The sequence below is a fragment of the Epinephelus moara genome, chromosome 17, assembly GCF_006386435.1.
Source record: "Epinephelus moara isolate mb chromosome 17, YSFRI_EMoa_1.0, whole genome shotgun sequence".
Lineage (NCBI taxonomy): Eukaryota > Metazoa > Chordata > Actinopteri > Perciformes > Serranidae > Epinephelus > Epinephelus moara.
In genome coordinates, this window is record NC_065522.1 from 21,609,904 (window position 1) to 21,623,262 (window position 13,359).

At 41.5% G+C, this 13,359-nt stretch overlaps 1 protein-coding gene across 1 annotated transcript in view; it reads left to right on the plus strand.

The window, feature by feature from the left end:
• Window positions 1-13,359, plus strand: part of LOC126403765 (phosphofurin acidic cluster sorting protein 1-like) — a 110,799-nt gene that overhangs the window by 89,028 nt on the left and 8,412 nt on the right. The window contains exons 11-23 of the mRNA XM_050066527.1: window positions 3,878-3,961; window positions 4,264-4,385; window positions 5,697-5,832; window positions 6,103-6,207; window positions 6,299-6,405; window positions 8,397-8,551; window positions 9,999-10,109; window positions 10,197-10,299; window positions 10,386-10,428; window positions 10,533-10,575; window positions 10,664-10,805; window positions 12,796-13,034; window positions 13,125-13,244. Of these exons, the coding sequence (XP_049922484.1) occupies window positions 3,878-3,961; window positions 4,264-4,385; window positions 5,697-5,832; window positions 6,103-6,207; window positions 6,299-6,405; window positions 8,397-8,551; window positions 9,999-10,109; window positions 10,197-10,299; window positions 10,386-10,428; window positions 10,533-10,575; window positions 10,664-10,805; window positions 12,796-13,034; window positions 13,125-13,244 (1,510 nt within the window). The remainder of the gene's footprint in view (window positions 1-3,877; window positions 3,962-4,263; window positions 4,386-5,696; window positions 5,833-6,102; window positions 6,208-6,298; window positions 6,406-8,396; window positions 8,552-9,998; window positions 10,110-10,196; window positions 10,300-10,385; window positions 10,429-10,532; window positions 10,576-10,663; window positions 10,806-12,795; window positions 13,035-13,124; window positions 13,245-13,359) is intronic.

Genomic DNA, 13,359 nt, shown 5'->3' on the forward strand with positions numbered 1-13,359 from the left:
AGAGTAAGATTCTTTTGTTTCACCAGAAACAGCCCGAAATCACTATCAGCAAACTCACCAGACTCCATTTAAAAAAAACAGGAATTTAAATGTGTGTTGGAGCAGGCATATTTCTACGTCTAATTGGGTGAATTAAGGGTTTATGTCAACCAAACCAGAGTCAGTGGTTGTAGCAACAATTAAAAGACAAACGTAGATGGTTTATCTGAGTATTATTTTGTTTCTGTCAACTCTGAATGAAGTGTGTTTACGATGATAAAATTACTGTTTATTTGAATTGAGTCTGGTGGGTGTAGAGATCGTGATTTGGGACTGCTTCTGGTTAAACAAAGGTCTATCTCTGTAGGGATCCTTTCCATAATGTTGTCAGACACTTATAATACCAATCCGAGCCTGTCAGCGGCAAATACAAGAACTTTCAGTGGGTGTGAAGTGGCTCCATTGCAGCCCTCCTCGCCATCGCCATCGCCAGCTGCAGCGCTCTCACTCAATACTGGACCAATTTTTTTTAAAAAGAAAAGGAACCTAATCTTTTGCTGTTTTAGCCTCCAATTAATTTTGTTTTATGCATCATGGCAGCTGTTGCTGTAATTTCATGCCTCGTGCTGCGGTTTAAAAATCCTTTCCACTTATTGAGCATGTTTTCAAAATAAGTACACAGTGAACTTTATTCACACAGCGCTAAGTTAATGCTAATTGTAAAAAAGTCCTTCACACTCACAGTTCACCCATGGCAGGTTAATACAGGCCTCATAATAGCACACAGCGCCATGAAAGAGTCAAACAATTCACCATAAATTGAAGCAGCGCAAGCTTAAAAACAACATGCTACTCTGCATTGATGAGGTAAACATCCAGAGTCTGAAGCCAATGAAAATCGCCCAGCAGGGAGCCAGTGTGCAAATATAAAATTTCAGAAAACGTTTCCTTAATGGAGCAGAAATCCAATAGCTCTTTGACGGTCGCCATCTGCTCAATAAAAAGTGTGTTTAATCTCGCCGAACTGAATGGATTTCACTGGATGTCTCGGCTGCATTCAAACAGCTGCAGTTCCTCCTTTCATAGTGGTACTGAAGTAAGCCTTTTAGTGTTGTGACTAGTGTCTGCGCCACACTTCCTAAAACGAGGTTTTTCAGTAGAAAAGTCTGCTTTCATTTCAATTCAGTGGTTCTGAATCCAATTTAGTTGTGTGACATAAAATGAATCACTGCATGCTGCGTGAAATAGTAGAGAAAACGAGGATCTCAAAGCCATCTGCCACTGCTGAGATTTCTCAGTCTAATTAAAGGTATACAAACTTGGCTGCACCTCCCTTCACTGTTTGTATTGCAAGCTCCTTCTGCAGGAATGTTACATTTGTTGTAATGATGGAAAAGCAGATACATTAGCAAGCCAACCAAGCTAGGTGCCACCACCCACCTGTCCAAAAGAAAACAGGGCAACTCTGTCTCGCTCTTCATCCTCTCCTTAAAGTCCCTGCCAGCGAAAATGAAGACCAACCCCAGATTCACTCTCATTTTGGAACAATATTTGCCATGATCCTTTCCTGGCAATGCTGTACCATGTTATTTCTCTAATGTTAACCAATATCTTCATTGCCATGCAGTGAATGGATGTATCTTAAGAACAGTGCTGTTGTGGCTACCTAACGTTAGCTGAGATGCTATCGTAGGCGACGTTTTGTTTTTCCTGTGATTGCAAAGGCATGACCGGACCTACACTGGCTTAAGCAGGATTTATACTTGTGCGTCGGCTCTATGCAGAGCCTACACCTTAAGGCCCATTTATGCTCAACGTTAAATACAGATCCGGATACGGACGGAGCCTTCTGCGTTAAATACAGATCCGGATACGGACGGAGCCTTCTGTCCGTGCTCCGCGTTAATTTCGTCCGTATTTCTGCACGTTTCCATAAAGCTTACGGATATGGGCCAAACGGAGCAGTACCACCGGAAACCGTGGGGGCAGTTTTGCTGTCACTACCCGATACGTAGCTCTAGTGAGACACGAAGAAGAAATAACAATTCAATTTCTCTCATCGGCAGTACTAGAGAAAAGAATTCTCCGTCCTCCAGTCGCGATGTATTTAACGGCCTCACCGACCACCGCCTCCTACAACGCTGCCTCTGTTTTTGTCTTTTATGCAAGAGGTACATTATCAATATCTCCTCCACAGTCGCCGTGTTTGTTTTTGAGTTTGTTGTTGTCATAAACTTTTGATGCTGGGCTGCCTCCTGGTGGATATATTGGTTAACATCCATGCCAACGTAAAGGGCGCATGGAAGTATGTGGGCAGTGACGGTAACATCGTTTGAAACGGACATATACATTTTCGTACGTAAAGGGAGCATAAATGGGCCTTTAGCCTACGCCGTTGTGAGCATTTATACTTGTGCAGTGGTGTGTCTGTGTCGCTCTGCAGTTACACCTCCAAACCACTAGTCGTTCAGTTGATTCAAACCTCACATTAAACACACATTAAACATGGCTTAATAGAGACAATTTCAAACACAAGTACACAAATCAGCTTCACTATAACTCGCAGCATTCACAGACAAACACTTGTCTTTATCTGGACACATTTTCCCCAAAAATACAACATGCTAATGTTTTTAGCACAAGCCTATGTTTTACATTGTATAAATTAGCCTCGCAGCTAGCGGACATTTCTTCTACTCATATGAAGCCAGGGGCAACAGCAACATTTAACAAAGGTAACGTCATGAAATTCAGCTCCATTACAACTCACAAGATTCATCGACAAAACAACTGTCTTATACTAAACACGTTTTCCAAACAAATATAACATGCTAACGTTATTAGCACAAGCCTATTGCATTTTACATTGTATAAATTAGCATAGTGAGGAGCGGAGATTTCCTCTGCTCGTATGAAGCCAGGATAAATCACACACAAGACTTGGAGACTTTATTGTCTTCATAATTTATTGTTTATTGTCTGTGAAATGAAAGTAAATAAAAGCTTTGTTTCCACTGAAGGAAATGGTTTCAGCTTACAGAAATAGACAGGCGGTCTGCCTCGCTGCGATGTGTAGTTACATATCTGGGGCGGTGCACGTCAGGCTACGGCGTGGGGTAGGGCGTAGGGTATGGCATAGCCTCAGTGTCAATGAAGAGCGTATGCCATAGGTACGGTGTCGATTATAAATCCTGCATTACTCTGCCTCTGATTGGCTTACCCTGACATTCTTACACTAACCAATCTCACTCCTCTTGCCTTAACCTAACCAAGCCAACCAACTAATGCAACAAATACAAGCCAGTCAGAGGGAGAGTAGGGCAGGTGTGGCTAGCTAACGTTAGCTGAGATGCTAGCGAAGATGGGTTGTGTTAAACTGAAGTCCACGATGGCTAGCGTATGTTCGCTGAGTGTGTTTAAACTCAATCCCACAGTTGTTAGCTAACGTTAGCTTAGCATGTTAAACTAAAGTTCTCAGTGCTAACATTAGCTTAGATGCTAGCGGAGATAAGTTGGTGGAGGGCCATGAGGAACAGGAGGGCTATAAGGTGTGCTGCCAGATATACTTGCTTGGATGCATACTGCTACTCCTTCATTGCCACCTTTTTATAAAGTCACGACCTCACCTGCGCACCATCATCATCAGGGGGCTACACACCACTGCCAAAAAGTTGACCGTAGGAATGTTTTGAACAAAGCAAAATAAAAAGAAAACAAGGAAATACAGGCAGAGGGCAGAGACCCTGCAGATAAATACACCACCACACACCTCTACTGGGTCATAAGTGATGACTGAGAGGGATTACTTTTGTATAAATCCATACATTGTTTTTTAGGAAAATCCTGTCGAGTGTATCTTTTAGTCTGTAGACTGACTGTCGCTCCCTTGTCCTTTTAGCAGGGGGAGCAGCCTCCTATAGAGAAGATGAAACTATCCCGCAGCCGCAACCTGGAGGAGGCCCTGTCTGAGACCGACACGCTGGTATGACTCTTATAGTTTGTGTGTGTGTGTGTGTGTGTGTGTGTGTGTGTGTGTAGGAGAGAGAATAAATGGTGTGTCTTTGTTAATATCACTCCGAGGGGGGATTCGCTGCCATCTGTGCAGTAAGTGAGACAGATTGAGAGAGACGGAGAGAACAGAAGAAAGGGTGAAACAAAAAAGTGATGAAGCGTCGGAGAAGATGGCTTCAGGATTGCCAGTATCTCGTTTCACTGACACTGACAGTCTGTCATTGTGTGTGTGTGTGTGTGTGTGTGTGTGTGTGTGTGTGTGTGTGTGTGTAGGAGCTAACAGATCAGGAGCTGTTTGCTGAGGTGGGCCCCTGCATCACGGTGTCAGTGGCAGAGAAACCCCGTACGCCTCTGAAGAGCAGCAAAAGTGAAACCCAGGCAATGCCATCGCCAAGGTAACAAATCCACCCCTTATTTTTTTATTGTTGTAACCCCCCACACCTTATTTTCTCAGAGATTTGTAAGTGAGACTTGTATTTTGTGTGTTGTGTCGCCCTGGTTCCCTCGACAAAATTCAACCGGATTTTTCAACTGGATTTTGGATTATTGTTTAAAGTGTGGCAAACAAAAGTTTATTTCACACGTTTTGTCAGCAAGATAATCTTCACACACCAACACCACTGCAGATTTTTGAAGCATAAATGCAATCACCAGAAGGAAAAAGCTAACATTAGGCTATAAACAAACTACACTAAGGTTGCATGACTTCAGCATCGCCACCACAACAAGGCTGTAGTCTCATAAAGTGGCTTGTTAGGGAGTGTTCATTATTTATTAGGGGGGAGAGGGTGGTGCAAAAAGGGGGAGTCATGTCAATTTTTTCAAAGCCCTAGGGAGGGACTGGAGCTTTTTATTTTGGCTTAGGGGATGGCTGTATTTTGTGTTTAGTTAACTGCCAATTTTTAAATAAAACATGTCCTCCAAACCTGCCAAAATTACACCATTTATCAAGGTCAGAAACTGTAAAAACAGAAATTATCCTTGGATTTCCAAATTTCTGATGGTCCTTGGCCACATCATGTGCGAAGAATGCTTCCGTCAGAAAAAAAAAGTAACTAAATCTGAGCTTTAAATACTTACATGTCATCAAAATTGCTTTATTTTACATGTCTCACTTGAAATTGGCCAAAAATAAACTGTTTGCACCAACTTTTTTTAACTCAGGGATTTCGTCTTCAAATTTTAACCTGAAACTTTCAAACATCAGAAGGTACATTTTTTAAAACTCAAATAACTAATTCATGGTGGAGGAAGGGTCATGCATTTTCCCCCGGTCCCTCAGGGAGACTCAAGGAAAAATATTTGCAGTTTCGGAGGAGCAAAATACAAAAAAAATAAAAAATAAAGTCACATCCTAGCCGCGCCCCTTCTCTGATAAATAAAGAGCAGTCCCTTAGTCTTTTTTAAGAAATGTAGAAGCTTCAAAATTCACAAGTGGGGTATTTACGGACATTTTTTCTGTTGTAAAACAAAACGTGAAAATCATACATCCAACCAAACAACCCATTAACTTCAAGACGAGGGCTTAGGGAGTGCAAAAATGCCAACTCATGTCTGTGTTTCAGGACTCCAGCAGCACTCTAACACAGCTAGCATCTCAGAGGATAAAATACTGTTTAGCCTCTTCCTTGTATTTAAATGTGAATGTTTCAGATACATGATGTCATTTGTTTTTTAACCGTGCCATCCCCCGTTTTTCCCCCCAGGTTGGACGGCGGCCACACGCCCAGACAGAAGCGCATCAGCACTCCCATGAAGGAGCGACAGCTGTCCAAACCTCTGAGTGAACGGACCAACAGCTCCGACTCGGAGAGATCCCCGGAGCTGGGACACAGCACGCCGGTGAGTTAGCATCCTTCCCGAAGCTTCATTTTAACCTTGCGCACAGATATAAATCTTTATGTTGCAGTGTTCTAACACAGAGATTTACACTTTGTTCTTAGTCTCCTCTACTTCTCTGCTAAAGAACATAAATGTGCCCTGATAATCTATGGCTCGCCTGGAGCTCAGATATGAATTATGTATGTGCTGATGAGTCATCTGAAGAGTAAATGTGGCGCTGTAGGGGGGTTTATGTACTCAGCATGTGTGTGTGTGTATGTGTGTGTGTAGCTCCTGAGGAAGGCAGTGTACGACCAGCTGAACCAGATTTTGTTGTCGGACTCAGCGCTCCCAGAGAGTCTAATCTTGGTCAACGGCACTGACTGGCAGGGGCAGGTAAGTCTGTGTGTGTGTGTAAAGCCAGCAACATTTGTATGGTGTTTTTCATCATGCATCTCACCCTTGTGTGTGTGTGTGTGTGTTGCAGTATGTTGCAGAGCAGCTCCAGGTACAAAGACACCCGGTGGTCTGCACGTGTTCGTCAGCTGAAATCCAGGCGGTGCTGTCTGCTGTGCTCACTCGCATCCAGAAATTGTGAGTGCTTTTGTGACAAGCCAACATTCACACACACACACACACACACACACACACACGGAGAGAAATGCACATTATCCGAGTTATAGCGTGCCTTAGTTTGCAGGATGACTCATCCTCTTAGTCTTTTTTCCCGCTCTGAGCCTTATTTTTCTGTTTCCTGTCCTCTTTTTGACCCTTTTCTCTTCTTCTCCTCCATCCTCCACATTTCACCCTCCTCCTCCTCGTCTTCGCCTTCACGACTCCACATCTAGAACTTTACTTCTCTTTATGCCCAAACAATACTTTGTATATCCCTCCCTTTTCTTCTCCTCTACCTGTTTTTTCTTGCTCCATCCCTTCACCCTCTCTTTCTCTCTTCTCAGACAATATTCAGTTTGAGTTTACTTCACTGCACTTTGCTAAGGCATATAAAGGGGGGTAAAGATCAGGGTCATAAAACCTTGAACTCTGATAATATTTTTCTCTAATATTTAATTTCCATGTATTGATAAAGGATTTTTAACTACAGCCAGATGCGTTGTTGGCCTGCCTGTACCATTTTCTTAATATGACTGTTTGCCCCATTCTTGAAGAGGACCAGATTTTTTTTTTACAGCTAACTACATAGTGCCTTAACCCAGTGTAGCACTCCCTATTTTTTCCACATTAATGTCCTTGTGTTTTATTTTTATACAGAAAAGTTTTTTAAAAAAATCTTCGGGGTCATAAAACCTGGAACTCTGGTTATATTTATCTCTAATTTATTGGTTAAACACACACTCTAAAAATAGAATAGGTGACTGACAGAAACGTCAACACCAAAAGTTTTATAATCCGTTACTTTGTCGGAAAAAATGCCAAAAATGTCACATTTTTATCTTATTCATTGTAATGATTTGCTCATTTCCACTGTTTTATGACTTTAAATGGAATATCTTTGGATTTTTGGCAATTGGTAAGACAAAAAAAATAAAAATAATAATAATTTAGAGACATTTGGTTGGGGAAATCGGGATGGACATTTTTCTCAGTTTTCTGACTCCTTTGTTTTTAGATGAAATGAGTAAGGAAATGTTCTCCTGTTTTGATGTCTCGGTGTCATTAGTTTCAGATACAGTCCCCTGGTAGATTTTATGATTTCATATGGATGCAAGAAAACAATTATTCACCCTGGTTTTCTGAATTCAAGAGATGATTATCTCAGAATTTCAAGAAAAGTTTTAATTTTAAAAAAATGTGCTGTTTTTCTGAATTCACGAGATAGTATCTCATCAATTCTCTTTTTTTAAAGTAATGAGAATATTACTGCTAAAAATTAAAAATGATTTTAAAAATTAGCTCTTTTTTCTAATTAACAGGAGTATTATATCAGATTTATGTGGGAAAAAATTAATGGGAAAAATCTGTCCTTGTTTTACTGAATTAACGAGATTATGGTCTCAAAATTGTAAAAAATGTTGCTGTGTTTCTGAATTAACGAGATTGTCTCAGAAATCTGAGAAAAGTTTTCTTGAACAAAAATTCTGCTCTGAATCTTCTGAATTCACAAAATAATAATCCCATAAATTAATTTTTTTCTGATTTAACAAAATTATTGTCTCGGAATTACGAGAAAAGTTTCCATGGAAAAGAAATTCTGCTTCTCTCCTCCTAACAAACGATATAAAAATCTTGTAAATTCATTTTTTTTCTGAATTAACAAGATTATTATCTCATTATTCAGAAAAACAAGAGCAGATTTCTTTAGTGAATCCATAATGCTTTTGTAATTTCATATATAAAGAGAGATATTTTTTTTTAGATGTCTTACCATTTGAATTTTCTCTGCTGAGGGTTTTGCACCAGGTCAGTTTGTTGTGTGATTTGTGTTCTTGTCTCCACTGTTTACTGTAATCTGTTTTCCAAAGGCTTTGATGGATGAGACAGTGTGATCAAAGTCCCGCGGATCCACCTCCAGCACAGCACTGATAACACCCCTCCTCACTGTCTCCCTGTCTGTGTCCCCGCAGCTGTAACTGCAACTCTTCCATGCCCAGAGCGGTGAAGGTGGCGGCGGTGGGCAGCCAGAGTTACCTGGGAGCCATCCTGCAGTTCTTTGTCACTCAGCTCGCCAACAAGACGTCAGACTGGCTCAACCATATGCGCTTCCTGGTCGTGCCTCTGGGTAAGAGAGTCTGCTCGTGTTTCCATGGTGACAAAGAAACTCTTGCAGAGTCATGCTGCAGCAGGGTTTATTATTTTGGGGGGAAACTGTCTGGGAGTGACAAACCTCTGGTCTTCCTTCACACACAGACACTTGTGTGCACCCGCATTGTATTTTGGGAATACTGTATCTCGCCGCATTGTCTCAAGATCTTAGAAGTTGATTGGCTCAAGTGAAGCACCAAAATTACACCTCTTTATTTTCAATTTAAGTTCCCTTTTTTTTTTTTTTTTAATTCTTTTGTTTCTTTTATGCCTCCTCGCCAACGATAGTCACTCCCGGAGGCAATATGTTTTTGGGTTGTCCGTCCATCCATACATTGGTGCGTCCCATTCTCTTGAACATGGTGTCTCAAGAACGTCTTTAGGGAATTTCTTCAAATTTGGCACCAACATCTACTTGGACTCCACGATTAACTGATTGGATTTTGGTGGTCAAATGTCAAGGTCACTGTGACCTTGCATCTGTCTCATTCTGATTAACGTGTTACCCCAAAAACACCTTGAGGGAATGTTTTAAAATTTGGCCGAAATGTCCACTTTGACCTTCGACCACCAAATTCTAATCATTTCATCCATGACTTTAGGGTCAAGGGCACTGTGACCTTGCATGTGTCTCATTCTCATTAATGTGTCATCTCAAGAACACTTTGAGGGAACTTTTTAAAATTTGGCCCAAATGTCTTCTTTGTCTTTTGACCACCAAATTCTAATCATTTCATTTATGACTTAAAGGTCAAGGTCACTGTGACCTTGCATCTGCTCTCGTTCTGATTAATGTGTTAACTGAAGAACACCTTGAGAGAGTTTCTTTCAATTCGGCCCAAATTTCCACTTTGAGTTACAGTGGACTGATTATAATTTGGCGGTAGAATGTCAAAGGTCAAGGTGACTGTGACCTTGCATCTGTCTCATTCTCATTGATGTGTTAACTCAAGAACAGCTTGAGAGCGTTTCTTTCAATTTTGCCCAAATGTCCACTCTGAGTTACAGATGGACTGATTAGATTTTGGTGGTTGGAGGTCAAAGGTCAAGGTCACTGTGACCTTGCATCTGTCTCATTCTCATTAACGTGTTATCTCAAGAACACCTTAAGTGAATTTTTTAGAATTTGGCCCAAATGTCCACTTTGACCTTCGACCACCAAATTCTAATCATTTCATCCATGACTTAAAGGTCACAGTCACTGTGACCTTGCATCTGACTCATTCTGGGTAATGTGTTATCTCACAAACACCTTGAGGGAACTTTTTAAAATTTGTGTAAAGCAGCCATGTTTTCACAGACATGGATGTAAACTGTAAGGGACACTTGAGCAGTTCATAGAGGCAATTTTTTCTTTTTGTTGCCCAATTTCGCCCACTTTTTCTTTGCCATTCCCTTCACTTTTATTCCATCTTCTTTATCAGGCTCCCACCCGGTTGCCAAGCACCTTGGTGCCCTCGACAACCGCTACAGCTCCTCCTTCCTGGACGGAGCATGGAGAGATGTGTTCAGCCGCTCTGAGCCGCCACAGACAGGTACAAACCTGACACACAGATAAACACGACACCCCTGTGGGTGATAATTGCTCAACACAAACACAAATTTCTGCCTGTCGTCTCCAGATCAGTTGGATGTCGCGGCAAGAATCTCCCAGTACATCAGCGGAGCCACAGTCACACACCAGCTGCCAATCGCTGAGGCCATGCTCACCTGCAAACACAGGACGTGAGTGAAGACGCCAAACACACACAAACCACAGCATTTAATCTTTATGTTTTCTTCAATATTCTCTGTCCTTTCTCTCTTTTCAGGCGAGATGAAGACTCCTACCAGAAGTTTATTCCTTTTATAGGGGTAAGATTTGCTCCTGTTGCATTAGACTGCCAAAGAAAATCTGAATTGATAGATTATTGCTTAACATTTCGATATTTTGCTGACACTTTACTCTTGTTCTCCAGGTAGTGAAGGTCGGTCTTATCGAGTCTGGTCCTTCTCCAACAGGTGAGTGTTTGGAAACAGTTTAAACACACGTCACACACTGATTTATCTGCTCATGCCATGATATTCATTTTGTTTTGTGGTTTTCAAGGAGACACAGAAGAGGGTGTGGCGGTGAGCTTGGCCGTCCCCTCCACGTCTCCGCCCTCCCACGGCTCGCCCACAGGGATGATTAAAGAGGCAGCCACGCCTCCCTCCTCCCCCTCCATGGGCAGCGTCCTGACAGTACAAGGGTAATTCTGACGTCCTACTTTCTTTCTCCTTTTCTGTTTTTTTATCCCCATCTGCCTTTCCTCTCTGAATCACCATTTTGCATAAGAGTCCTGTATCCCTCCTAAACATCTCTTGATCTCACATTTGTATTTCTTTTTCTTTCCCGTGTACTGCTTTTCATTTTTTTTTTCCTTTTGTTCTTAAACGTAAAAATGTTCATAAATAAAAAGTATAAAAAAAGATTAAGAAGTATTATGAGTATAAAACTGTATAAAAAAGTATGCAATCACAGTTAAACAGTTAGCCTAAATATGTTACTGAAAACGTGAAGTGAAAATTAGGCAACGCAGTAACAGAATCTTGGTTTATATTTGATCGGCACTTCTTAGTTTTATGATTTCATCTCAGTATTTTCAGCCTCAGTTCTTACAATATCGGAAACAGTATGGCACCCGCTTTTTGTTCACAAAGTCTCGCACTACAGCCAGTGCACTAAAATATGTTTCTGGAGACATTTTAGTAGATGATACATTAACAGAATCTTGGTTAATATTTGATAAGCGCTGCATAGATTTACAGTTCGAGTCTGGTCTGAGTTTGAGAGAGACAGAAAAGGGGGCTGGGCACTCTCTTGATCCGCTTCTATACTCTTTCTCCTAAAACACAGGATGATTTACAATAGAACATTTTTATATAGACAGCATTTGTTTATTGTCTTTTATAGGGACCTTTTCAATAATTAGAGAATTGTAATTCTCACCTAAATCTTATTTTTTGGTCTAAAATGTAAGACAAGACAAGATGATAATCCTTTATTCATCCCACAGTTGGGAAATTTGCAACATTACGCAGCAGAGCGATAGTGCATCAGTAGACAAAAAACACAATGCAATATATAAGTACGTAAATATATTCTGACCCAAGGCCGACTGACAACGCCTTAGTCAACAAATCAATCATTCCTACGTTCTATGATAGTGAACCAGCGATTGAGCCTTTCATTAGCTGCAGACCCGATTTCACTGCACATGTGTTATACCCCAAGGATGTGACGAGATATGATGCCATTACTTCTCCCCTTTTTAACCTCCATGATGAAACTAAGGAAGTACAGTTCAAGCAACAGCCATAGACCCAGCGAAAAATCCCTTGAATGATGCAAAATGTGAGATTTGAGCAGGGAGATCTGGGCGCTGGTAAGATGGAGGGAAGTACCATGGTTCTTACATACTGCCTGCATTGTTATGATACAAAGCTGGTTAAAAATTAGCCATGTATCCTTTTAAATTATCTTAATTGTTCATGTGTAAGCAGGTAGCGCTCAGTGACTGCATCACACAATGTTGGGTACAGTTATCCACAATTTATGCTTCATATTGTAAAAAGGTAGCTGTCAGGTAACAGTGGTACAGTGAGAAGTCGAATATTCCTGTCTAAAATATTGATGTTACTGTCTACACTGAGTTGTACCACAGCTTTTAACACCTTTAACTATCCATCTATGTTTGTTCTGTAAGCAAGGAGTTGTGTATTTTGCTTCCGGCACCAGTTTTGTCAACCAGTTTAGCTTAACTGGGAACCAGTTTCCAGACAAACGGGACTTCAGTTGTGTTTTCATCTGTTTGATTCAGGTGATTTTTGCTCTGCTTGCTGCTGCAGTCCATCTCTGAGAGCCTGACAGACTGCAGCAGTGTCTGATATAATCTTTCTATGTCACCCTCTACAGAACACATTTAGTGCAAGTGTTCAACTATCACAGTTCATCTTTTTTTTTTTATCTAGTTTTGAATTTAAATGAACTGGGGCAGATCAGGTGCTGCAGAGGTTGCCTGCTCAGCAAAACGTCTCCTAATTTTATATTTCCGTCTTAAATTTGTTCATTTGGAGCCTAAGACTGAAGAAAACGTCTCTCTAAGTGCTGCTGAAAGTGGGAACTGTGGTTTCAGCAGTTCAGAGTGATTCTCTAGTTTGTTGTTTTAAAATACATTCATAAACATTTTCTGTCCGCAGGAGTCCCAGCATGTCTCACGGTGTGGACGCTATCGGCCTGCAGGTCGACTACTGGCTGGCCTCTCTGGCTGAGAAGCGGCGGGAGGGCGAGCGGCGCGACACAGGCTGCAAAAACACGCTGAAGAGCGCCTTCCGCTCACTGCAGGTCAGCAGGCTACCAGGCGGGGGCAGCAGCGATCCACAGGCACAGGTCAGCACCATGGCCATGACCGTGGTCACCAAGGAGAAGAACAAGAAAGGTTAGTTGAGGAATCGAAAGATAGAGGAATTATTCATTTCATGTTCAAGGTCCAAGTATTTCTACAATTTCTCTCTCCACCTCTCTTCAGTTCCAACCATCTTCCTTGGAAAGAAGCCAAAGGAGAAGGATGTAGACTCAAAAAGCCAGGTCATTGAAGGCATCAGCCGACTCATCTGCTCTGCCAAGCAGCAACAGACCATCCTGAAAGGTAACCTGAAGAATTAGGATGGTTCGTTGTCTCCGTTTCCTCAATATGTGTTTGTTCGATTCATCATCTGTACAAAAATAATGGACGTAGCCACAGTGACATCACCCATTGGTTT